At 41.2% G+C, this 25,913-nt stretch overlaps 4 protein-coding genes across 6 annotated transcripts in view; 1 reads left to right on the top strand and 3 right to left on the bottom strand.

Annotated features, from left to right (window-relative positions):
- Positions 1-25,913, bottom strand: part of LOC146452451 (uncharacterized) — a 76,588-nt gene that overhangs the window by 34,202 nt on the left and 16,473 nt on the right. The window lies entirely within an intron of this gene.
- On the bottom strand, positions 594-25,822 carry LOC146452453 (uncharacterized). Of its 3 annotated transcripts, none has more exons than XM_085097830.1 (7): positions 25,516-25,822; positions 22,418-22,661; positions 22,080-22,196; positions 20,906-21,064; positions 20,115-20,449; positions 2,428-2,559; positions 594-1,768 (listed from the first exon to the last, which is right to left on the bottom strand). In XM_085097830.1, exons 1-7 carry the CDS (start codon positions 25,618-25,620, stop codon positions 1,433-1,435), a joined length of 1,428 nt encoding a protein of 475 aa, XP_084953956.1. In that variant the 5' UTR covers positions 25,621-25,822; the 3' UTR covers positions 594-1,432. The 3 variants fall into 3 exon arrangements, with proteins under 3 accessions (XP_084953956.1, XP_084953954.1, XP_084953955.1); XM_085097829.1 differs by lacking the exons at positions 594-1,768; positions 2,428-2,559 and adding exons at positions 16,398-18,519; positions 19,229-19,360; XM_085097828.1 differs by lacking the exons at positions 594-1,768; positions 2,428-2,559; positions 20,906-21,064; ... (1 more) ...; positions 22,418-22,661; positions 25,516-25,822 and adding an exon at positions 9,564-12,130 and having other exon boundaries at positions 20,115-20,235.
- LOC146452455 (uncharacterized) lies at positions 5,117-7,429 on the top strand. The gene is made up of 3 exons (XM_085097841.1): positions 5,117-5,486; positions 6,265-6,466; positions 6,805-7,429. The coding sequence occupies exons 1-3, from the start codon at positions 5,190-5,192 to the stop codon at positions 7,029-7,031; spliced, it is 726 nt and encodes a 241-aa protein (XP_084953967.1). The 5' UTR covers positions 5,117-5,189; the 3' UTR covers positions 7,032-7,429.
- LOC146452454 (uncharacterized) lies at positions 13,655-15,568 on the bottom strand. Its single transcript, XM_085097879.1, has 2 exons — positions 15,396-15,568; positions 13,655-14,525 (listed from the first exon to the last, which is right to left on the bottom strand). The coding sequence occupies exon 2, from the start codon at positions 14,132-14,134 to the stop codon at positions 13,655-13,657; it is 480 nt and encodes a 159-aa protein (XP_084954005.1). The 5' UTR covers positions 14,135-14,525; positions 15,396-15,568.

Here is a 25,913-nt window from a genome sequence, read left to right as displayed (position 1 = left end):
ATTTCGTGTTGTTGCAGCAAAATTTGCCGGAGAAAAGAAATAACACAGAAGGTTTTTTCAAATGACCCTCGTATTAAAAACCAACAATTCTTGAGTTTCGGACCAGTGAAAAAAAGTGAAAAAGAAAAAAACAACAACAGGGCAATGATGCCGAGCTTGTAGAACAATGTAAAATGAAGGAAACTGGTTTACTGTCATTAAGTCTCCGGGGTAGGAACGAGCAGAACACAGACAACGCGCGCTCTAACCGAGGTTTGTTTGTTTTTTCTTCTCAGCATTCCAAAAAAAAAAAAAAATGAAACATAACCGCATTTGTTGTAGCGGGAAAAATGGCACCCTCATGTCATCTAAAGGACTTTCAGTTTTTTTCCGGGTAAGTTCCCGGTAGTAACAGTGATCAGTTAGGAATCTGGGCAAATTGGGGATTGTTATGAAACAGTCTGTTGAATACCCACTTGGACTTCATTTTTCCCTTCGTCTAAAATTATTTAAATGGTGTGCGAGGGTGGGCTAAGTCATCCCATTAGTGATAGGAAAAAAGGGGGCGCCTTTCCCCGGCCACCTTTGTTTTAAAAGCAAAACAAGCAACTAAATCTTTTAAAACAATTTGTTTATTTACAACAAAATTTCTGAAAAAAAAAGAAAGAAAAAAAAAAAAAAGAAAGAGAGAAAAAAGATGCATTACGTTACTTCAATAATGCAAGATATTACCTTAAGCTGGATCAAAAGAGGTTTAAAAAAAAAAAAAACCTTAACAAGTACTCTAGCATTATGACTATTCACACTGGCAAATAAATACTTTCGAAAATTACTACACTTTCATTAACTCTTTACCAATGTTTACGTGGCCACGGTTTTTTTCTTTTTTTAATTTGCATCTTTATTTTAGAAAATTGTATATTCCGACGACTCCTGCATAGGATCTTGCTCGTGCTTACAATAAAAATTGTCCTTAAAACTAGTAGTAATCAGGTAATAATCAAAGATTAGGGAGTGCGTTCGATGATCTCGATCCCAGGCTCTCTCTCCTTTGCTAAGGTGGTGATGATGTCATCCGCCCCTGCAAAATCTGCGGGGGATGCCAGATACTCTTCCAAAGATCCATTCATTTATTGTCCCATGTACGTCATGTATACAATCTCGACTCCAATCTGTATTAGGAGTGCGTTCTTTCTACGTCGAACGCAATTATTATCACTTTTACACTGACACAAAGAACTTTTCAGTCAAATATATTTATTTTATGTTTAAGTTTTTTTGTTCACCGGTATAAATGACCACCAAACTATGTATGTAAGCTGGGTTTAGGATCATTTTGGGGTCGGGACCATTTCGTGGTCGCCCTTTTTTGTTACTGGCGATCACGAAACTACCTGCGCATGGCAAGGAGAACGAAGGAGCGTGTAATTGCTTTGGAACTACTGTATTAGTTTCAGCTGTGTTGATTGTGTTCTTCTACGCTCCTGTCAAAATATCCCGATACTTCTCCCATTCTTTTTCCCTGCGGATTCATGAGTCCTTGTTCTACTGAAGCAAGTCTAGGATCCTCCATCGAATCGGTGTGTCCCTTGTCAGGTAGAAGCGGTGTTTCTTCAGGCTCCGGTGCACGATATAGACACAGAAACAGGAGGAAACCAACGAGGGTCAAACCAGCGGATCCCATGAACAGAAGCTCCCATCCCTGGATGGCTAACTCGGCCTTGCTGAGAAGAGGAGCCACAACTTTTCCTGCCGACATTGCGGCGATACAGTAAGGCATTATAACGGGCTAAAGAAGAAAGGAAGTCGGGTTAGATGAATTAAAAAAATCATCCTTGTTAAGAGCACCAAAGAACAAGTAAATGTCTCGATTTATTGCTGGTGAAATGGATGCCGTCTTCTCTGTTTGTCAACCTTATTTTTATCAAAACAAAACAAAAGAACAAAAACTACATAGTTACATATAAAAGAAAGGAAGTGCCGAGGAGGCCTAAAAGGAAACCATAAGGCTTATAATACTTAAGATCTCTCAGAACAAAACAATAAATTTACAGTAATACCAGCGTCGGACGTCTAACTAAATTATAATCATTGATAGAAATCTTGATAGATATTGTGTGTTGATTAATGGTTTGCGTTCGCCGAGATTCGAAATTTGCAGAAGAAAAATTCACGCAAATAAAGTGCACTAGCCGTTCATAATACAAAAACCATTTGTAACGCGGCTTGAGTTCATGCAGTCCCCGACTTTGCACAGTCTTTTTCTTATATTATTATTTTGTTTCAGCCTAATTGGCTCATTAAGGTTTTTTTTGCTTTGTCACCATGGGGCGCAAATCTGATTTCCATGGCTCAATTTTCAACAGTTTTAGGCAAACTTCAAGATATCATAAGACGATTTCTTTTCCAAGATAATTTATACATTGCACAAAGCATTTGCTCACTCACCATCATGGATTTCTTGGCCACATACTTAGTTGTCAACGAAGGTAAGATTACTCCAGCAACGGAATACGTCAAAAACACCAGTAAAACTCCGCTGATAAAAAGAGGCTCCTTAGTCGCAAATGGTAAAGACATCTGCAAAAAAGTGTCAACAAGGAATGAAATATTAGCGTAAGACAGTTCCGAACAGCATAAATACACGCTTAAGAGAGCCATTTGAACTCGAGTATTAGCCGGCGAAGAAACGTTTCTAGCGAGGGAAAAGCTTGTTTAACGTTTTTTCGCCTTGCGAGAATAGGGCGAGCGCAAAAAATGAAGCTCTCGCTCTCTCTTTCGCGCCAAGAAAACCGGAAACAAGCTTTTCGCTCTCTGTAAACCCTGGCTACGCAGGCTACTCGAGTATCAGCAGAGGTTGATGCTTTCTAGCATGCGTACGAGTAGCGTCAGCCGGTAAGTTGACGCGGCAAACATGTAGCAACAAGTTAATTTATCCTTCTCAACACATCAAGTCCACACTGCATAACTACATGTAGGCACAAAAAGCTGCGCTTCGTTTGCTTGTGCTCGCGCTTGCTTTTCTTAAATTATTTTAAAACGCGAAGAGGGCCGCAAAAGTCAAAATTTTTTGTCGCTTCTTAACAAAAAAGAATCCCAATTCGGCACGATAGAAACAAAGCGTGCGCAGTGGGCGCTACTTAATTAAATCTGCGAGAAGGAAAATGCATACCTCTCCCAGTTGTTCAATGTTAGCAAGATTAGACTGCTCTACAATACTACAAATACTCAATGAAAAGTCAACTTTCCAATTTGTGAAGTTTCTTGTGAACCTTATGTTTTGTTTCGGCCTTCCTTGTTATTTTATTTTATTATTTTTTTTAACTTCATATGTCTCAAACAATTCTTAAAGAAAAAACTTTGTTTTAAACAGCCAGGCCCTGGCGCAACTGGCAGCTACGTGAAGAGAACCTTAACGGCGTAAAGGAATGCATTTTATATGATAATAATCATACATACATACATACATATACTTTATTTATCCTCGAATTTGTAGAGTAGCTTTGAATAGCTAATATTTTCTAATATCTTAGCTAATATCTTCTGAAGGTCGAATCGAGAAAATTTTAAATGTAAACAGCGTCAACACTTACCGAAGGACCACCGAGATAAGATATCACTATGGCAACCACCATGAAAGTCACTCGCCAGTCGCCATGTTTGTTACCAGTCATACAGCTGGCTTTGGATACTAATGCCATGATAAATAATGCAAGATGATCATCGCTCACAGCTTGAGCTTGGGCCGCCTGTGGACGAACCGAAGATAACAATTTCCATGTTGCAACAAAATTGCACAATCTTAACTTCTCAGTAAGAAAATATGTCGTGTACTTTTGGTTTTTATATCGCCGATTTTCACATTTTATCGACTAGTAAAAACGACTCCAGCTTTAAAAAATGTTCCGTATTTAAAACTTTCAGAACTTTGAAAGAAAGAAGTATACTAACCTCGGTGAATCTTTTGTAACTTAAAAAGGCCACAGTATTGAAACCAATAAGATCGCAATGAAAGCGATAGCAAGACCAGCGATCATCGTGAAAGGTGATTAGAAGGCCACGGTATGAAGCGTCCTCCTCAAATACTGGAAGAAACTGAAATTACGAAATGTCACACACTCAAACTTAAACAAGTTGTTCCGGGAATTCCCAGAAATCATATGATAAAAGAATTGAATCAACGGCCGGATATAAACTGAAAACTCGCGTAGGCTCATTGCATGTGGTAGGGAATTTTTCCTCATTCCAAAATTACTTTCGTAAATGACGCACAAGGAGTCGCGTCACTATGCTGACGTCATTTTAGTAATCCTTGATTCTCCGAAATCGCAAATTTCAGTCACGCGGTAATTAAGCTATTAAAAAATACGCAATGACAGCGAAAATATTTTTATTTTTTTAAGCCTGCAAGTTATGTTTAATTTGATGGTGCGTTTAATGTTAAAAGATACTGTGTTCAATGCATGTTATTATTATTTTATTATTAATTTTGTTAGTTTAGAAAGCCTGATGAATTAAGCTAGTTAACATGATCGATATATTTATACGAGTATTTAGTCGTCTGCTAATTCGCTTTCAAACGCTCACTTTAGACAACATACAGTGCCAAATAAAGAAAAATGCAGACTAATTTTCGGAGTGTAAAATGGATTTAACTATTCAATTATGACGATATGTTCTCTCAAATAGCTATAAATGCCTTGACATATATGTTCTAAAATTGCTTTGCTTGCGATCTGAATCCTTGAAAAAGGAATTTAGTTATCAGTCAATTGTAATTTTGTAATTTTCTCGGAATCAAAGTAGCATGTGACCCAACCCTAATTTGGTCCTTATTTTACAATCGCGGTCAATTACTTTACTTCCAGGGAATTCCATCGTTTAATCCATGAAAAAAAGAACTTAGTTGTCAGTCAATTGTAATTTTAACTACCTGTGTTTCTTGGAATCAAAGTAGCAGGTGACCCAACCTTTATTTCACAGAGGCTATTTTAATAGCGGTCAATTACTTTATTAGTTCCGGGGAATTCCATCGTCTCAGCGGCCGTTCCAGCGCACCAGGATCTGTCACATGATTTCTTATGTAGCGCGTCACATAAAAAGCCGTCCTGGAGTCCAGGTCTGTCCTTTTGGTCTGATGTATTGCTTGAGAGCTGTGTAGCTGAGCTGAGTGCAACCTCGTAAGAAATTATAACCTTTTTACAATCAAAATGGTTCTCAATCATGCACAAGTTGAAGACAGCCTCGTTTTCCGAACAGGCCAAGATGTAATGGAAAGCAACGGTGTGGTGTTGTTTGGAATGAGCCCTGGTAATCCGTACTTTAAATCTGGCGTCATTGAGGACTATGTAGATTACTTGGGAAAGGAAAAGAGGCGCATCATTGTGGTTGTACCGCAGCAGCCGGCTGAACACACGTACAGAGCTCTTGGGAGTAAAGATGCTATAAAGCGCGCTAAGAAAAACTCCAGCCAGCTTAAGTCACATTGCAGGAGAGCTATTGAAAAGGTAAGTGAAAAAAAAAATTATGATGAATGTATATATTCTTCAGTCACTGTAACTTAATGTTTTATTTTTGAAATCACAGAGATGCCGATACCTACTATCTCTCCGCTAGTTGGTTTCTTTTGTAATCGGCGTCGCATATTTCTTTTTACATGTCTTGTATGCGCTTAGTATCTTTCCAAGTCGCCTGCGTAGCAGTCGCTGGGCCAAGCGGGACAAGCAGTCGAAAGACGCGTGAGGGCATTGGGCAAAAAGGAAACGACACGTGTCTTTCCCGATCGTTGGTTTTATTAGTGTTATTTTTATTATCTTGGTCGTGTACTTAGCGAAACGCAATTAAACCCAATCGTAGATTGTTTATCAATGCGGATCTCTAATTCAGTAATTGTTTTCTGATCTATAATTTCTGACATTCAGCTAAAGTTCATGAGTCAAGGTTTGAGGTTGAAATAAATGTAATTTGTTCCGCGTGCTTGCCTAATCATATCATGGCCAGGGGTGTTTTGTTTTCTCCGAAGTGAAGCGTGATCAGATTACTTCCATGAACTGACCTAGGTCATAAGTCGAACTTCACATCAGACGAGCTAGGGTCGACCCAGATGGGTTAAGCTCGGCCGTTGGGTCAAACGTCGAACATAAAATTTTCATCGAACCAAATTCAGAGCAGCATAATAAACATGAAAAGATCGGCCTTTGTCCCACAGTCGATCTTCCCACCGTGTTGGTCTATCTAAATTGAATCGGACGAACTTGTCGTAATCTGGCACTTATCTGTTTGCAGGTGTCTGAGGGTGATCAAATGGCCGGGGAGTTTTATATGTTGGACTGGACACGAGAGGTAGACACACATGAAGCCTACATTGCAGCTTCAGACTTCGTCATCAAGTTCTACAACAGCAATTCTAATTTTCGCCAAGATGTGGTACGATCCACTGCCAAAGTGCTCGGCAAAAATGTCGCATGCTCTGAGGAAAGTGACTCAGGTCAGATAAGTTTAGAATATTTGCTTATACGTTTTTGTGGTGAGAAAAGCGACAACAGTTTTGATTTTTGAAAAAATGTTTCGACAGCTCTTCTGTCATCTTTAGCTTCAGTTAACGTGTTTTCAAACTCAAAACTGTTGTCGTTTTCTTCTCAATTTTTAACCTGCCGTACTTTTTGCTATTGCCTAAAGGAACGTCCATGATTACAGTCCACCTTCCTTTGTGCCGACCGCATTGAACCCAGCTCGTCTGTTCAACAACGAGAGGTTGATTAGACGATACTCACTGCTAAGCTCAGTCTTAACATATGAATTTTTTAATTTTATTTTATACAACAGAATCCTCAGGCTCTGAGCTCGAAGACGACGAAAGCGTCCAAGAAGGAGTATACTACTTGTTGAAAGAACTGGCCTTCATAATCGCCGGCAAAGACATGTTCAGGACAAACAAAATAGCGGTCATCTATCACCGGAGCTGGCCTGTGTACGAGAAATTTGTCAACGGAGACTATGACGGGGAGGCCAAGGAAGGACTGGGGCTAGCCATCATCAACTACGCTCTTTAAACTGGTCTCATAGTCATTGAAAAAGTGTTGCGGAATTCTTTTAACCCCGCTCCGCTGGTTCAAACAAATCAAGAGGACTGTGTCTTTCGATGTAACAACACGATTTAATCCAATCCAACAATCTACTGCGATGTACAATTCTCACATATTCAACGTTCGTAACACAACGATCAACGATCAACGATCAACTAAAACATTCTAAGTATACAGTGGTTCTTCTACTATCCTTGCGCAAGGCAGTATTTTTACATTAATCACATGTACAGTAAAAGTTCCCATTGTAATGTATCTAAATTAAGTGTCTATTACAAAATCGCACGTTCTTTCACCTTATTTAGCCTAAGAAAATGTATGCAGTTACATCATTTTATATCGTAAATATACTCGGACTTTGTCTATATTATTGTGAAATCTTATGTCACGAAATCTAACTTCTTTGCGCTACAAATGTCAATTTCTAATTAATATTTAATCACAGAACAATCAAGTTACTATTTCTTTCCCGACACACTCCCCCCCTTGACTCGTCTACGAGTCAAGCATTAGTCTCGATTTCCATGTAGAGTCTAAGGCCGCATTTCTAGGAGGGACTCTTCTTGTCGGAATTTCTGTATTCCGCCTGCGTTCGCTAAGTGCTCGTATTCCCTCCCCTTCGCTCCGAAACTCCAACGGATAAAGTTTCTGAACTGGTCTGGAAAGTCGAATCGGTTTTCCCTTCGTAACGACTCTGACAGTAGCTCCTCTAACTACGTTATCTCTACCTGTCACTAGTCTCTCTACAACTCCCATCTTCCATTCACCCCTTTTCCTTTCTTCCTCGTACACTACAACTACATCCCCTACTTCTACCTCTCTTTCTCTTTTTCCTGACTTACACTTATGGAATTCGCGCAGGTTTGCAAGATACTCCTTTCGCCACCTATTCCAAAAATGACTCAACCTAGTGCTGAGATACTTAAATCTTGCAGAGCAGTTGTCGATATTAATGGCATCGTCTGGTTCAGCAACCTCGTCTGGAAGTGTTTTGATGCGCCTCCCATAAATCAAGTGTGATGGTGTTAAAACCTCTTCTCCCACTTCGTTGTATTCGTACGTCAATGGTCTTGAGTTGAGTGTACATTCTATTTCAGCTAGCAGAGTGGCCAATTCATCGAATGTCAATCTCGCGTTTTCTAGAGTTTTCCTCAGGCATCCCTTCACACTGGCAACCATTCTTTCGAAAAATCCTCCCCACCAGGGTGCCCTTTCTAAGTTAAATTTCCACTCAATTCGGTCTCGTTCTAAAGCTGCTTTTACTTCTGGATGGTCAATAATTTCTTAAGCGCCTTCTCTGTTGCTTGAAATGTTTTCGCATTGTCTGAAACGATCAACACAGGCATTCCTCTTTTAGCGATGAACCTTCGCAAACAACGCCTGAACGTTCCTGTAGACAAATCTTGTACCAACTCTAAATGCACTGCTCTTGTCACGCAGCATGAAAATAACGCAATATAAGCCTTGCCCATTTGCCCCGATTTTTCCTTTACATAGAGTGGTCCAGCAAAATCTACCCCTACCCTCGAAAATGGTGGAGCTTCCTTGACTCTAAAATCAGGAAGCGCAGCAGTCGGTGGGGTACTATAGGGTTTCCCAGTAAGCCTTCTACAAGTAACACACTCACTCAAAATTCGCATTACCACTTGCCTACCCCTTGGGACCCAATATCTTGACCTTAACTCAGATAATGTAGCTCTAACTCCACTATGATGAACTCTCTGATGGCACTCTTCTATGACCAACCTTGTGAATCTATGCTGTCTGGGCAAAATGACTGGTCTCCTGGCTTCACTTTCTAAATCTGAATTAACTAGTCTACCTTCGCATCTTAAAATAGCTAGGTCTTCCTTAATACCAAGCTCGCTAACTAGCTTGCTTAAAATTAGTCTGCTGCTTTAAATCGCTTTGGACTGACTTCAGCCACTCAATCTCGGCGCATTTCAATTTATCCGCTTCTAATCTTCCAGTTCGCTTCTCGTTTTGCTGTGTCTTTGCTCTTGAGTTGTCAATGAATCTCTTTATCCAGGCTGTCACCCTGACGAGTCTCTGTAGCGTGCTGTAGTCATTCACGTCAATCACACCGGCAATACCACTCACAATTTCCGCCTTTGTCATCATTACAGCCGCGCTTTTCTTTTGTTCGATCAGGCTCTCTGGGGTTTGTAAGCTTTCTGTCAACACCGGCCAATCGTCTGGTCGTTCTGTTGGCCATGATGGACCGCGCCACCAAAGCTGGTTTTCTTTTAGCTGCGAGGCTAACACTCCCCTGGAACCAAGGTCAGCTGGGTTTTCTTCTGTCGAACAGTACGCCCAATCTTCTTTGTCAGTCAATTTCAAAGCTGAGAGCTGAGAGCTGACTTGCTGTCCAGCCAGAACCTCACGCCATCCAACCTGACTTGTGACTGTAACGCGTTCTTCACTGTGTGCATGAGCTGCGCAAGTATTCTCGCCGACATTAATTCTAAGCGCGGAATCGAAAGTTTTTTTAGAGGGGCGACTCTAGTTTTGCTGGCTACTAATCTTACATGAGCTTTACCATCCTTCGTGCGGTACACGAAGTAAACCATGGCACAATAGGCTTTCTTGCTGGCATCCCCGAACCCATGTAAATAACACTCTGTTACATCCCCTCCCCCTGTCTCATAAAAGGCATCTGTTTATACAAATCTCTTTAGTTTCTGCCAAATCTTGGACCCACTTGTCCCATTTTCTTTTAATTTCTCCCGTCAAAACCTCATCCCAATCGAATTTGCTGTTACAAATTTCTTGAAAAAGCACCTTCATACCGACGGTGACAGGGCTAACCATCCCCAAGGGATCAAATAAACTTGCCAGTAGACTTAACACATTTCTTTTTGTTGCTTCCAACCCCTTAGCCTTGTCGGCTATATGCTGAAAGTTGAAATGAAGGGTATCGTTTTCACAATCCCAAGCTAGACCCAACACCTTTTCTCCCTTCGTTTCACCCTGGGGTTCTAGTTTCGACTTGGCATAAGTCTCTTCGTCCTCGAGTCTACCCACTTCCCGGGTTGTTTTGTTGCTCTCACATGTGCTGATCATTTCCCTTAGTCCCGGGTCATTGGTCTTCCACTTTCTCAGGGTAAATCCCCCTTTGGCCATTCGTTCCCTTGCGTTCTTGTAAAGGGTAAAGGTTTTATCAACTGTTCGTTCCCCAGTCACTAAATCATCTACATAGAATCCCTCTATCATTCTTTTCACAAATTCAGGGTCTACTTCTGCATAGGTAGCCAGATGGTGTCTTATCGTCCCATTCAACAAAAAGGGTGAGGCATTTAACCCAAAAACGACGCGACAAAACCTGTACACTACAACACTCAAATTACTGTCACGCACGTCGTCAACCCACAAAAACCTCAAACTATCGCGATCTTCTGGATCCACAGCTACATTCAAAAATGCCTTTTCAATGTCCCCCACTAGTGCAATTTTGATCTCCCTAAACCTTACAAGAATATCGAATAATAAGGGATTCAGTGATGGCCCCGTATGTAAACAGTCATTTAGGGAGGTCCCATTCTTGATTTCTTTCGACGAAGCGTCGTAGACAATCCTTAGCTTCGTGGTCTCTGCATCCCTACGAATAACTGCATGGTGGGGTAAATAATGGACGTTCCCACCCGGCTCTTCCAATTCGGACACTTTCTCAATCACCCCTGCGCTTAGCTGTTCCTTTATAATCGAATCGTATTCGTTCAAAACTTCTGGTTCTCTCTTTAGTCTCTTCAACTGACCTTTCATGCGCGACACGCTGTTTGCAAAATTACTCGGAAGGGGGTCATGCCCTAGTTTCCACGGCAGCTTGACCGAGTACCTCCCCTCTAAAAATTCTATTTCGTTCTCGAACGATTCATGCACTTCGTCGCTACTTTTTATGCCTAAACTTTCTAGATCCCACAATCTGCTAACTTCACGGTCTAAACTAGCTTTGTCTAGACCTGCACTGTCTTGCGATATGAAGTTTACTGACACTTCCTGAACACTCGCTTCGCTAAATTCATATCGCCTTTTTAGGGGACCCGATAACACCCATCCCAGTTCAGTTTCTATCGCGACGGGCTCCTCCGACTCCCCCCGTACCGTTCGACCCCTTTGAAATTCCCACAAGTAGTCCGCTCCTATTAGCAGGTCGATTTCGAGCTCTTCTTTAGATTGAAAGACGTCAGGAAACCAAAGGTCACGCAAGTGCGGGAAGTCGTTTTTGACAACCTCAACATGCTCGTTGCTTATGTGTGAGATTTCTGGCACAACATAAGCTTCGAGCGCCTGCGCACGACCGCCACGAAGAGGCTTTATGTCAAAACGTACGACATCTCGCAGCCCTGATTCTTTGCCTTTCTGGCCAAAAGTACTAATCGTGATCCATTCCTTTCTTTCTACGGGTAACTCGTATTTGAGAGCCGCTTTAGCGGTCACAAAAGATCGATGACTTCCAGAGTCAAACAAAACTCTAACCCTCCCTTGCGTACCCCCCTTAATCAATGCTTGGGCTGTCTGGAGGGCTATCCCACATTCAGTGCCCACAAGTTGTGCGCTGACGTTATTCCCGGGCCGATCGCCATTACCTCCCGTTGGTCTATCTTGATTCCCCCCCGAGGCCTGTTGCGGTTTGGCCATGCACAAACAAGAATTATGTTGTCCCTTACATAATTTACATTCTATTGTTACGCTACAGTCTCGGCTGCGATGACCCTTTTCAATACAATTAAAGCATCTACCGAATTTAAGTAAAAGTTTCTTACGTTCCTTTATGTCTTGTACCCTTTTGCAATCTTCTGGGGGGTGGCCTCCAAGGCGAAATGCACATCTCTTGTCAGCTGTCTTGTCCCCTCCTTTGTTAGTAAATAACGCACTCGCTGTCTGGGGTCCCTTTCTGCGGTCATTCGATCCACCTCGTTGCGCAGTTAAATTATGATCTTCCCGCAATTCAACCTCCGTCAACAGAGAATCCAGCAAGTCTTTGAGGGTCCACTCCAGGTACTGCTTTCCTCGGGAGATTGTTATGCGTACTGAATCCGGAATCCTTTCCAGCAGCATGGGGACGACTATCTCGGAGTAAGTACGCTCGTCGACGTTCAACGCTTGAAGGGCTCTGTATTTTGTCTCCACGAAATCATAGAGGCCGCGCAATCCTAGCTGGCGGTTTTGGTGGGCGGGAAAGCCAGGCTAAAACGAGTGGTGGAGCTGGGGGTGAAATGGGGAGAGAACAGCGACAGTCGCGGCAAAGCCGCGTCAACGAGCGGCTTCGCCGCGAGAAACCGCCTGCCCGGATTCCAGTCATTTTCGTTTGCCGCCTCCAAAATTTACATATTTTACGACCTGTCGATATCCAATTAACCCAACCAATCAGATGGCAGATGGCAAAATGAAACCTTCTCGGCTGGCTATCAAAACATATCCTGGAAATTCGATGTTTTTTTTTCGATGGCGGCAAAGGCCGACACTCCGAAAAAGCCCGTCAAGGGAGAAAAGCTTTCCAGTTCTACAACAAGTGTCAATGATAACTGTAGATTGTGCTCTTGCCAGCGGTGACAGTATAGCCTCTCATTTTAAAATTGTAGGGATAGGATTTTAACCGTGTAGTTATCATTATCTTGCGACCTTTGTATTGCCGGGCCCGGCTATTTGCTTTTGTGGCAAGATGTTGTGTTTTTAATTGTCACGGTTGTTTTTCTCTTGATCCTTTCTCTAGCTTCTTTGAAAGCTATGCAATGCGTTAAATTGAGGGCTAAAGGCCGCTGTAGTCAAGGCTGTGTTTTTGTTATCGCTCCGCTCCGCTCTGTAACTGTGAAGTTTGTGTTGCGGGCGGGGGAGCTTAGTATTGTCCTCCTGTGCTTTGATTACGCTATAGAATTATTAGGTAATTCTTCTGTGTACTTGCTATGGCCAGGGGCTGCTACGAGTCCTTTGGCTGTTCGTTGATTCTGTGGCATTTTAGGCTAAAGTCGGGCAAGACCGCGGTTTCGATCCAAATCTTGTGGATTGATCTCTTCAGTTGCCGATTCTTTAGAAATGATAGAGCTCTCGGTATCCTTTCAGAATATGTGCTCTTTTTTCGAAATTTATACCCACGTTTCGGATCAAATATTCTGCTCGATGAAGTTCGCTGTCTTCTTTCAATGCTGCGAGAATGAGGGTTTGTCGTCAAATATTAAGGTTTGATAAAGCTTAAATAATGCTTCTTCTGTCATTTTGCTTTTCGCGATAAAATCCTCAGAGCCGTAATAAACAGAACTTTCCCATGGGAGATTAATAAAACATTTGATTGACGTTTGTAGAATCTCGTCCAATGAAAATGGTCCGTACGCCAGCGTACGGACTACTCAAAAATGCCCCGAATCCGGGCAGGCGGTTTCTCGTTGCCCTCGCCCCATTTCCCCGCGGCTTCGCTACTCCTTTTGACTCTTTCTGGTGAGTTACCTAAAAAAACCGCCAGCTACGCAGGCTAACGTTAAGGAAAATCCTGTAATCGCCGATCTCGCTGGCTCTAGCAGTAAGCCTCTGAGATACGAGAATTTGTCCACGTTTGACAGGCTGTCGTTTGAATGTATCGCACTTTCAAAGGAATCTCAGAACTCCTGCCACTCTTCCAGCTTTTCGCTGAACTTTCGTACCTCCAGTTTTGGAAGTTTCACCCGGACGGTCTTGGAGTTCGCCGAGCTTGAGGTCGCTCCATTCTCAACGACGTTCTGGTAAGGACTAGAAGGAGTTCCACTCACGTTTTGACTCTCGCTCAATCCAGGCTGCAACGCAGTTAGCTTTTCGTCGATAGCTGCAAGTCTTTGAAGTACGTCAGCCTTCAATCTTGCAGCTCTGTCTATCTCGGCCGTGATGTCTTCTTCGGTGGATTTTTCATCGGCTATGAGTTCGGCATAAATTTCCTCGTCAAGAGGCAAGATCTTGTCAAGCTGTTCTTTTAGGACTGGAGTGTGCCACTTAACAAGTTCAACTTTCTTCTCAGCTTCATAGCTGTTTAGGCACTCGTCAACGTCATGAAGGACTCCCGTTAGAAATCCTCGATGGCCTGCTCTAACTTTCTTCTTGGACATTCTTTAATCCGGCTATCGATGGACCAGATGTTGCGGAATTCTTTTAACCCCGCTCCGCTGGTTCAAACAAATCAAGAGGACTGTATCTTTCGATGTAACAACACTATTTAATCCAATCCAACAATCTACTGCGATGTACAATTCTCACATATTCAACGTTCGTAACACAACGATCAACGATCAACTAAAACATTCTAAGTATACAGTGGTTCTTCTACTATCCTTGCGCAAGGCAGTATTTTTACATTAATCACATGTACAGTAAAAGTTCCCATTGTAATGTATCTAAATTAAGTGTCTATTACAAAATCGCACGTTCTCTCACCTTATTTAGCCTAAGAAAATGCATGCAGTTACATCATTTTATATCGTAAATATACTCGGACTTTGTCTATATTAGCTGTGGTCACACTACAGGCTTTTACCCGGAGAAAATCGTTTTACCTAGGAAAAATTTCCCCAGGTAAATTTACCTCTGGTTTCATTTTCCCTAGGTTAAAAGGTCACACTGGAGACCATGGGACTTTGGGAGGTTAACGTCTCAAAAGATTAAATTTCAGCTCGCGTGTTCAAAATTTTGGCGCAAAAATGGAAAACATGCTCGAGATTTAAACGGATCAAAGAAAGGTTTTTATTCTTATGTCATTGCTGTTCATTACTTTACTTCAAAGAGCAAGACGAGCAAGAGTAATTTTACTGCAGTGCCTGATTTCTCGAAGGATTCAAAGACGACGAAGAGCCGCATTTAGTCAATTCTTGACTATTTTTGCGTGCCGAAAACAACAACGGCCCAAACGTGTAGCATGGGTTCTTCCGAGGCCGCAGTATTCGTTTGTTCCATTCCAACGCTATAACATTTGGTGGAAAAAAAATTTTCGAGTTTCAAGGGAAACATTTAATTTCATTTGCGCGACTGTTGGTCCTGTAATCCAGCGACAAGAAGAAGTCACGTTCTCAAGCTCTTCCCAAATTAGTTTTACAACGCGATAATTCCGGATCTGTCACCAGCGCGATCGCCGACGAGCGTCCATTGGTCGGCTACTCTGGGATTTGATTTTTCCCTTTCTCTGCTTTAGGGTAGTTGTCAAGGGAAATCCATAGGACATTCCTTTGTTCTCTTGCGGTTTTCAAGCCCCAGACGATAAAACTTTCCCGAGGTAATTTACTTAGGGAAATCGGTCACACTTGCAAATTTGAGTTTCCCTAGGGAAACTGTCAACAAGTCAAGTTTCCCTAGGACAAAACCCTGTAGTGTGACCACAGCTATTATTGTGAAATCTTATGTCACGAAATCTAACTTCTTTGCGCTACAAATGTCAATTTCTAATTAATATTTAATCACAGAACAATCAAGTTACTATTTCTTTCCCGACATCGCCGTAATCGTCCCAGTTCACTTGCTTCTTAGGCGCGATTCTTCGTTGACTCGCTATATATTAAGTTAATGATGTTAGAGAAAAAATTGTTTCTTGATCCTGTCATATATCAACAAAACAGATTTCGTCTTCAGGATCGAAAATTAATGAGGGAATTGAAAGCTTGTGCTTGTACATAAATTTTCGATCCTGAAAACGAAACCTGATTTGTTGAAAGTTAATGATAGTTGCAATCGATCTAAAGGGTTGGTTCGTCAAGGTTTTAGTCGGTCGCGATGGGCGGTTAAGAATTTTGAGATAGAATAAGTATTTCTTCCCGATATCAGGGGAATAATTATTTCAAAAGAAAAAGAGCAAGAGAAAATTTTTTTACACGACTTCATTAACAAATAAAATTACATCGAAAGTAGAGCATGAACGACGAGAGTGAAGCTGGATTCTAAGCTCTCAACAGTGAAATACAGTCAGTAGCCAGGTTTGATCAGGTGCGTGGTCCTCTGAGACTTTGCTATCAAGCCTTGCTATTAGAAATGCCACGGAAATATAGTTTACTTCCCGAAAGGCTGTAGATAAAAATAATTATTTGCAAAAGAAATTATTTAAACTTTATAACCAAATATTGTAATATAGTTATTTTAAAAATGCAAGCAACGCATTGATCAATAAAATTACATCCGAAAGGCCTAACTTGATTTCTTTGATAAACATTGAACTGTGTGGTGGAGGAGTAGTTTTTACATCTAATGTCATGGGTGACAAGTTACTCCTTAGGTTTGGCAGGAAATTTCAGCGTTAATTTATTTTTAAGGAAATAAAGGGAGATGTAAAGAATCGACCATAAGAGGACAAAGAAAAAATCTGAGCCCCAGATGGGATTCGAACACCGATTTTTTCTGTGTCCTCTTATGGTCGATTCTTTACATCTCCCTTTATTTCCTTTAAAAATACTCAATGATTACACTTGGAATTACAAAATTGCTACAGCAACGTTTCTCGGTACAACCAAAACAACTAAAGTCAAAAACTCACGATTGTGAAAGTTAATCAAATGGTATATACTCGTGAAATTAGGCAATATATAATTTCACTTGCGTTTTGTCAAAATTCTAATAATAAAGGCTCGGGAAATTAGCAGAATTTTAACAAAACGCAAGAGTTATTATTTCCCTTATCATCATTTGATTACCCATACAAATTGTTCCCAACAAAGAAGTAGCAATAAAATTTCCCGGCAGTTTATTATCTTAAGCGCTCTAAACATTTGTCCATACTCGCGAATTTCGTGTTGTTGCAGCAAAATTTGCCGGAGAAAAGAAATAACACAGAAAGTTTTTTCAAATGACCCTGCTATTAAAAACCAACAATTCAGAGTGTCAGATGTAGTGAAAAAGAAGAAAAACAACAGGGCAATGATGCCGAGCTTGTAGAACAATGTAAAATGAAGGGGACTTGTTAACTGTCATTATTAAAGGGAGGGCTTTTTAAAAGTCTCCGGGGTGGGGACGAACTGAACACAGACAACGCGCGCTCTAACCGAGGTTTGTTTGTTTTTGTTTTCTTCTAGGCGTTCCAAAGAAAAATGAAACATAACCGCATTTGTTATAGCGGGCAAAATGGTACCCTGATGTCATGTAAATTAAAGGATTTTCAGTTTTTTTTTCCGGGTAATTTCCCGGTAGTAACAGTGATCAGTTAGGAATCCCGGTAAATTGGGGATGGTTATGAAACAGTCGGTTGAATTCCCTCTTGGACCTGATTTTTTCCTTCGTCTAAAATTATTTAAATGATGTGCGAGGGTGGGTTAAGTCATCCCATTAGTGATGGAACAAAAAAATTACGGAGGGCGTTTTCCTGGCTAGCTTTGTTTTAAAAGCACAACAAGCAACGAAATCTTTTAAAATAATTTGTTTATTTACAACAAAATCAGAAAGGCAAAGAAAAAAGATGCATTACGTTACTTCAAAAATACAAAATATTACCTTAAGCTGGATCAAAGAAGGTTAAAAAAAAACTTAATACCCCAGTATTATGACTATTAACATTGGCAAATAAATACTTTCGAAAATTACTACACTTTTATTAGCTCTTTGCCAACGTTTACGTGGCCACGGGTTCTTTTAATTTGCATCTTTATTTTACAAAATTGTATATTCCGACGACTCCTGCCTAGGCTCTTGCCCGTGCTTACAATAAAAATTGTCCTTAAAACTAGTAATAATCAAGTAATAATCAAACATTAGGATGTGTGTTCGATGATCTCCATCCCAGGCTCTCTCTCCTTTGCCAAGTTGGTGATGATGCCATCCGTCCCTGCAAAATCTGCGGGGGATGCCAGATACTCTTCCAAAGATCCATTCATTCATTGTCCCTTCTATACAATCTCGACTCCAATCTGTATTAGGAGTGCGTTCTTCCTACGTCGAACGCAATTGTTATCACTTTTACACTGACAGAAAGAACTTTTCAGTCAAATATATCTATTTTATGTCTAAGTTTTTTTGTTCACCGGTGTAAATGACCACCAAACTATGTATGTAAGCTGGGTTGGGGATCATTTTGGGGTCGGGACCATTTCGTGGTCGCCCTTTTTTGTTACTGCCGATCACGAAACTACCATCGTATACCAAGGAGAACAAAGGAGCGTGTAATTGCTTTGGAACTACTGTATTAGTTTCAGCTGTGTTGATTGTGTTCTTCTACGCTCCTGTCAAAATATCCCGATACTTCTCCCATTCTCTTCCCCTGTGGATTCATGAGTCCTTGTTCTACTGAAGCAAGTCTAGGATCCTCCATCGAATCGATGTGTCCCTTGTCAGGTAGAAGGGGCGTTTCTTCAGGCTCCGGTGCACGATATAGGCACAGAAACAGGAGGAAACCAAAGAGTGTCAGACCAGCAGATCCCATGAACAGAAGCTCCCATCCCTGGATCGCTAACTCGGCCTTGCTGAGAAGAGGAGCCACAACTTTTCCTGCCGACATTGCGGCGATACAGTAAGGCATTATAACGGGCTAAAGAAGAAAGGAAGGCGGATTAGACGAATTAAAAATCATCTTGTTAAGAACACCAAAGACAAGTACATGTCTCGATTTATTGCTCAATAACTTGCACGATAATTAGTGCAGGTGATGAAATAGATGCTCTTCTCTGTTTGTCAACCTTATTTTTTTTCACCTTATTTTTATCAAAACAAAACAAAAAAACAAAAACTACATGGTTAAAACATAAAAGAAAGAAAGTGCCGAGGAGACCTAAAAGGAAACCATAAGGCTTACAATATTAGGATTTTTCAAAATAAAACAGAATAAATTTACACTTATACCAGTGTCGGACGTATATAACCAAATTATAATCATTCTGATAGAAATCTTGATAGATATTGTGTGTTGATTAATGGTTTGCGTTCGCCGAGATTTGAAATTTGCAGAAAAAAAAATTCACCCAAATAAGGTGCACTAACCGTTCATAATACAAAAACCATTTGTAACGCGGCTTGAGTTCATGCAGTCCCTGACTTCGCACACAGTCTTTTTTTTTTTTTTTGTATTATTTTGTTTCAGCCTAATTGGCTCATTAAGGTTTTTTTGCTTTGTCACCATGAGGCGCAAATCTGATTACCATGGCTCAATTTTCAACAGTTTTTTGCAAACTTTAAGATAACATGAGAAGATTTCTTTTCCAAGATAATTTATACATTGCACAAAGCTTTTGCTCGCTCACCATCATGGATTTCTTGGCCACATATTTAGTTGTCAACGAAGGTAAGATTACTCCAGCGACGGAATACGTCAAAAACACCAGTAAAACTCCGCTGATAAAAAGCGGCTCCTTAGTCGCAAATGGTAAAGACATCTGCAAAAAAGCGTCAACAAGGAATGAAATATTAGCGTAAGACAGTTCCGAACAGCATAGCTACAAGCTTAAGAGAGCCATTTGAACTCGAGTATTAGCCTAGCGAGGGAAAAACTAGCTTCCCCTTTTCTGGCCGCTCTATTCTTGCGCGGCAAGAAAACCGGAAACAAGCTTTTCGCTCGCTGTAAACCTTTCCTACGCAGGCTACTCGAGTATCAGCAGAGGTTGACGCTTTCTAGCATGCGTACGAGTAGCGTGTAAGGTGACGCAGCAAACACAGCAACAAGTTAACCTTCTCAACACTGCGTAACTACATGTAGTCACAAACTTGAATAGCGCTTCGTTTGGTCGTGTTCGTGCTTGCTTTCCTTAAATTATTTTTAAACGTGAAGAGGGCCGCAAAAGAAATTTTTTTTGTCTCTTCTTAACAAAAAATAATACCAGTTCGGCACAATAGAAACTTAGCATGCGCTAGTTTAATTTAATCTGCGGGAAGGGAAGTGCATACCTTTCCCGGTTGTTCAAGATTAGACTACTTCACTCCATAGACTACTCCACTTCATTTATTTTATTTTTAAACTTCGTATGTCTCAAACTGAAGCCCGGATTCGTAAAGAAAACCCTTTGTTTTAAACAGCCAGGCCCTGACGGCTACGTGAAGAGAACCTTAACGGTGTGAAGGTACGCATTTTTGTGATAATAATCTAAAGGTCGAATCGAGAAAATTTTAAATGCAAACAGCGTGTACACTTACCGAAGGACCACCGAGATAGGATATCACTATGGCAACCACCATGAAAGTGTAGGAGACCACCAGCACTCGCCAGTCGCCATGTTTGTTATTAGTCATACAGCTGGCTTTGGATACTAACGCCATGAAAAACGATGATACCATGGCTGTGCCCGACACACCCACCATCAACCAGCCGTACTGATGCAATTTAAAATCAAAATGATTGTAAGCCACCAATGGCAGCACGTAACCAACCCACGTGGTCACGAAACCATTTAAAAGATACAGCATCAAACCCAGAAGTACACCACGTGACTTGAGAGAGCGTTTCACTGATACACCATCGTCAGAGCCCCCTTAAAAGAAACGCCATTGTGTTAGTACCCTTCAAATCCACGACCTGTAGTGAACTAAGTTTTTCGTAAATTGAAAGGGCCAAAGCAAAACAGAGTAAAAGGAAAAACAACATAACAGAGATGATGAGTCAAAGAATTAACTGTGCAGTGTTTCTTAAAGTGTTAATTAAAAGTGAATCCGTGAATTTCCCACTGGGCGCTAGCCCTAGTAAGGAAATGGGATATCGCGCGAGGAAAATCCAATTCGGAGGTCGTGGGTTAATTCGACTCTCGCCGAGGTCAAAGATTATTTTCTTTGCCTCGTGTGGTCTCCCATTTCCTTACTAGGGCTAACACTCAGTAAGAAATTCATGGCCGGGTTCACTTTAGCACTTTAACATAAGCTGCGGAGTTAATTCTCTGATCTATCATTAGAGAAAAAAATTAACCTGAATGTCACTAACTTAAGAGACCTACCAATTGGAACACAGTTCCTTTCATCCAGTACAAATGTAACCAATACTAAACAGATGCATAAGAACAGGATCGTAAGGGCTGCTGGGGCGGAAAACTCATCCAATCCTGTTGCTTTACCAAGAACATTCTTACCAAAATTAGGTAAGAAGGTGGCAGATGCTGTGAAAAAAATACCATGTGGATGTAATTGCTGTTGTTGTTGTTATTATTATTATTATTATCATCATCATCATCATCATCATCATCATCATCATCATCATCATTATTATTATTACTGTTACTGTTATTGTTAATGACTGATATTATCCGCATAGATTTTTAATAGGAGTTGTTTCTCTTTAAGTATGTGAAGCTTACAGAGTCTAATTATAATAGTCCAATTATTCTAGGCTGCTCAAATTTGAACAGAAAATTTTTTTTCAGAAACGAGTTGCTGTTTCAAGTTAAACATTTTTAGTCAAACACGTGTGTCTGGGATTTTTACTCTGAATTTTTACTGGCTGATTGTCCGGCATAATTTGACCTTTGTTGTTAATTATTTTTAATGTGTCAAACTTTTCTAAGCAAATTATTATTATTATTATTATTATTATTATTATTATTATTATTATTATTATTATTATTATTATTATTATTATCGTTGTTATGGCAGTCAAAAAACTTTGTATGCCCTCTTGTGCATTAAAAACCACACAAGGTGCTTAGCATGGCCTGACGCATGTGGGCTAATCTAAAATCTCACTCCTGATCTCAGTGGAAAAAAGACTCGTTTTCTACTTGTCTATAATACTAGCTTGACATAATTATGGTAAAATCTATGGTACGTATGCTAAGAATTAACTAAAAGATATATAGAAAGAGGTTCAAGTCCCTTATAACTTTAATTAACACGGCGTAAATTATGCGAAGAGCTATTTAAGTTTGTCGTTTCCGGTAGAAGTTGAACGAGTTTAAATAATGGCGAAGAAGCACAAATGAAGTAAGCAGTATATTTTCAAGTGAAGTTTTCCTCGTCGTTTCCGTCGTTGCTGCCTATAAAGTTCCCTAATCTTATCACCAGACAAACCGTACAGGAAAAGTTCAATGGGCGTTATTGATAAACCAACATCTCAATACTATATATGGTTGGTTGGATCATCATTACAAAATGATCATCAACTAGGGTTGAACTTACCGATTGTAGAGGACATCACTCCAGCCATACAAGTGACTCTGAAGTAAGACATGAACTTTGTGCGGCTTTCCCGACTGGTGTTAGCACCGATAAAACCATAAGCAACGCCTCCGCTACCTAAGGACGAGTGAAATACCAACAAGGTCAGCAAATTAACATCGACATCTACTCAGTTGACAAACGATTCCTTCGACCTTTCTGAAATTCGTTCTGCAATATGGTAAGCCAACAGAAAATGCATGCCTGGTGTTATAGCTATGGGTACGATTATTCAAGGAAAATATTAATATCAAATTTTTAAGGAAGCCAACATAAAAACACTGATATCATTCACACACCTGCCCCAAAACCAGCCAAAGCTCTTCCGAGGATTATCAGCACAACAGAGTCGGCTTTGTGTGCAGCCATATAAGTTACGTTTCCACCAATGGCGATTATGATAGAAGCCATGAGAACAATTTTAATGTGACGGAGTTTCTTGACCATCATACTGGCTACTGGCTGGGAGATCCCTTGCCCCAGAGGAAACAGACTCTGCGCCAAGGAAAGGTAGACAGCTGAGGAAGACGTGTCTTGAGACAGCTGAAAAGATCAACCGACAAAAACAATGAAAAGAAGTTTCAAAACACATAGGTTAAGAAATGGAGAGCAGAGGTGTCTAATTGTTAGTCTTTATAAACGCCTCTTGACGGACGCTATGCATCAGTGATTTAATTTCTAGTGGTAATACCCCCCCCCCCCCCCAAACCGGGCCGACCCTCGGGCATTACGAATGTTTTGAATGCCCCACGGTAGAGACAAACGAGCTGGCCAGATGCCCTATCTTCTCAACCTTATTCCTCATTATCGTTCTGTTGACCGTTCACTTTGTGGATTTACCATGCCCACCTTATACGAAGGTAATAAAAAATGTATCGTCTTTGTCGCGCCGATGAACTAATATCACTGAAAGGAAGTGAGAGAGCTTTGAGAGGAAAATTAATGGACCATCAAATGTCCTGGGGTAGGCTAATAGGGTGCTTAATTAGCAACGACGATGGCAACGGCAACGAGAATGTCAAAAAAGCAACAAGCTCAATAACCAAAACAATAACTCTGCACGTGCATTACACTTTTTGGTACATTTCTTTGCCGTCCGGCTGCACGACTAGGGCGTGAAATTTCCTTATGGGACGTTTTATGGAGGACGTGCACACACGACGACGAATTTTTCTTTCTCTTGCTAAACCTGGATGCGGTCTCCAAGAATTCAACTCTAGGAAATTTCACCTACATTTGACAATTTTGACGATATTTGGCGAAACACGAATTCATTTAAATAGTGACGTTTTCGCTGCCGCCGTCGTCGATGCTACAGCTCCTTAATGCCCGACCCGCGTAGCCTGCGTAGCTGGCGGTTTTGGTGGGCGGGAAAGCCAGGCTAAAACGAGTGGTGGAGTTGCGGGTGAAATGGGGAGAGAACAGCGACAGTCGCGGCGAAGCCGCGTCAACGAGCGGCTTCGCCGCGAGGAACCGCCTGCCCGGATTCCAGTCATTTTCGTTTGCCGCCCCCCAAATTTACATATTTTACGACCTGTCGATATCCAATTAACCCAACCAATCAGATGGCAGATGGTAAAATGAAACCTTTTCGGCTGGCTATCAAAACATCGATGTGTTTTTTTCGATGGCGGCAAAGGCCGACACTCCGAAAAAGCCTGTCAAGGGAGAAAAGCTTTCCAGTTCTACAACAAGTGTCAATGATAACTGTAGATTGTGCTCTTGCCAGCGGTGACAGTATAGCCTCTCATTTTAAAATTGTAGGGATAGGATTTTAACCGTGTAGTTATCATTATCTTGCGACCTTTGTATTGCCGGGCCCAGCTATTTGCTTTTGTGGCAAGATGTTGTGTTTTTAATTGTCACGGTTGTTTTTCTCTTGATCCTTTCTCTAGCTTCTTTGAAAGCTATGCAATGCGTTAAATTGAGGGCTAAAGGCCGCTGTAGTCAAGGCTGTGTTTTTGTTATCGCCCCGCTCCGCTCTGTAACTGTGAAGTTTGTGTTGCGGGCGGGGGAGCTTAGTATTGTCCTCCTGTGCTTTGATTACGCTATAGAATTATTAGGTAATTCTTCTGTGTACTTGCTATGGCCAGGGGCTGCTACGAGTCCTTTGGCTGTTCGTTGATTCTGTGGCATTTTAGGCTATGGTCAGGCAAGACCGCGGTTTCGATCCAAATCTTGTGGATTGATCTCTTCAGTTGCCGATTCTTTAGAAATGATAGAGCTCTCGGTATCCTTTCAGAATACGCGCTCTTTTTTCGAAATTTATACCCACGTTTCGGATCAAATATTCTGCTCGATGAAGTTCGCTGTCTTCTTTCAATGCTGCGAGAATGAGGGTTTGTCGTCGAATATTAAGGTTCGATAAAGCTTAAATAATGCTTCTTCTGTCATTTTGCTTTCCTCAGAGCCGTATAAACAGAACTTTCCCATGGGAGATTAATAAAACATTTGATTGACGTTTGTAGAATCTCATCCAATGAAAATGGTCCGTACGCCAGCGTACGGACTACTCAAAAAATGCCCCGAGGTTTCTCGTTGCCCTCGCCCCATTTCCCCGCGGCTTCGCTACTCGTTTTGACTCTCGTGCCCGGCTTTCTGGTGAGCCACCCATAAAAACCGCCAGCTACGCAGGCTACGACCCGCGGGACGGACACTGGAGAATGCCTTACTAATGACCGTGTATGTACCGTGACAAGTCCATGCGTGACACCCCGGCGTGACACTGGCGCATAAACTCAAACCGGAAATTTTTAAAATCGTAGTTCGAAGAAATCATACATCTTCTTCGGCAAGCTACAAGCTAGCAAAGCGGAAGAAAATTACAGCTACCTGCCTTAACAGTGAAAAAGGATTAATTGCGGAACGTAGCGCTGCAGTTATAATTTTTGGATCCGATTGTTCAGTTTGGGTTCGGTCTGGATTAGCCTGTTCCAGGCTCCTAGAGAGACGCGCGAAGGAGAGGGCGAGGGGACGAAAACGACGGGGCCCCCCTCGTTTTCGTCCCCTCGCCCTCTCCTTCGTTTTCGTCCCCTCGCCCTCTCCTTTGCGCTTCTCTCTAGGAGCCTGGAACAGGCTAGTCTGGATGGGTCAGCGCGTAAGAGCAGTCGCAATTACTCATATCATCTACGCAATATCTGTAACAACCAAGTATTTTGCATTACCTACAGCTACACAATGATCATGTATTTCTGAAAAGATTTTATAGGTTAAAAATTACAAGTATTCTATCTTAAAAACTGATCATTCGAAAAGAGAAGATTTTGTTTAGAGAAATTTTGTAACAAGCGGAACAACTTCCGGTTTTCATCGCACGTTTACAAATGTTTGCAACCTACTAGTCCGCGATAAGATTCAAAACAAAATTGCATCAAATATTGATGATGCAGATACTTACCGATAGAATGTATGGATATAGTGAAGTCATGACTACGGCCCATTCAAAATAATTAACAAAACCAACCAACAGAACCACGGATATGTTCGTCTTGCTCAAGGGCATAGCTGTATCTCTTGAATATATAATCACTGTCTTCTCCTTTGTTCCAAAATCAGCGAGACGAGTGGAAAGAAAGAGCTCTTCAAGGTTGGAGCACAAACCCTTCGTCTGATGAACTGACCCTCCCGAGTTTTGCGGTTATCTTAGCTTCTTCGCCGTGTAATAAGATTTTAAAAAACCATTATGAAATGGGACGGAAATAACTCTAAGTGCGTGACGTGACGTACTTAATAAATGCAACACGCTGAAACTGAAAGGGGATGCCCCTTAGGTCTCGTGATGCCGTTCCCTGTTTC

Source organism: Pavona decussata, unplaced genomic scaffold (genome assembly GCF_977016875.1).
Source record: "Pavona decussata unplaced genomic scaffold, jaPavDecu1.1 SCAFFOLD_368, whole genome shotgun sequence".
Lineage (NCBI taxonomy): Eukaryota > Metazoa > Cnidaria > Anthozoa > Scleractinia > Agariciidae > Pavona > Pavona decussata.
This window is presented reverse-complemented; position numbering and strand designations above follow the sequence as displayed.

Coding starts and splice junctions, on each gene's coding strand:
- LOC146452455 (XM_085097841.1), top strand. CDS start 5,190: ATGGTTCTCAATCATGCACAAGTTGAAGACAGCCTCGTTTTCCGAACA. Junction 5,487..6,264: donor GCAGGAGAGCTATTGAAAAG/GTAAGTGAAAAA, acceptor ATCTGTTTGCAG/GTGTCTGAGGGTGATCAAAT. Junction 6,467..6,804: donor CTCTGAGGAAAGTGACTCAG/GTCAGATAAGTT, acceptor TTTATACAACAG/AATCCTCAGGCTCTGAGCTC.
- LOC146452454 (XM_085097879.1), bottom strand. CDS start 14,134: ATGTCCAAGAAGAAAGTTAGAGCAGGCCATCGAGGATTTCTAACGGGA.
- LOC146452453 (XM_085097828.1), bottom strand. CDS start 12,122: ATGCTGCTGGAAAGGATTCCGGATTCAGTACGCATAACAATCTCCCGA.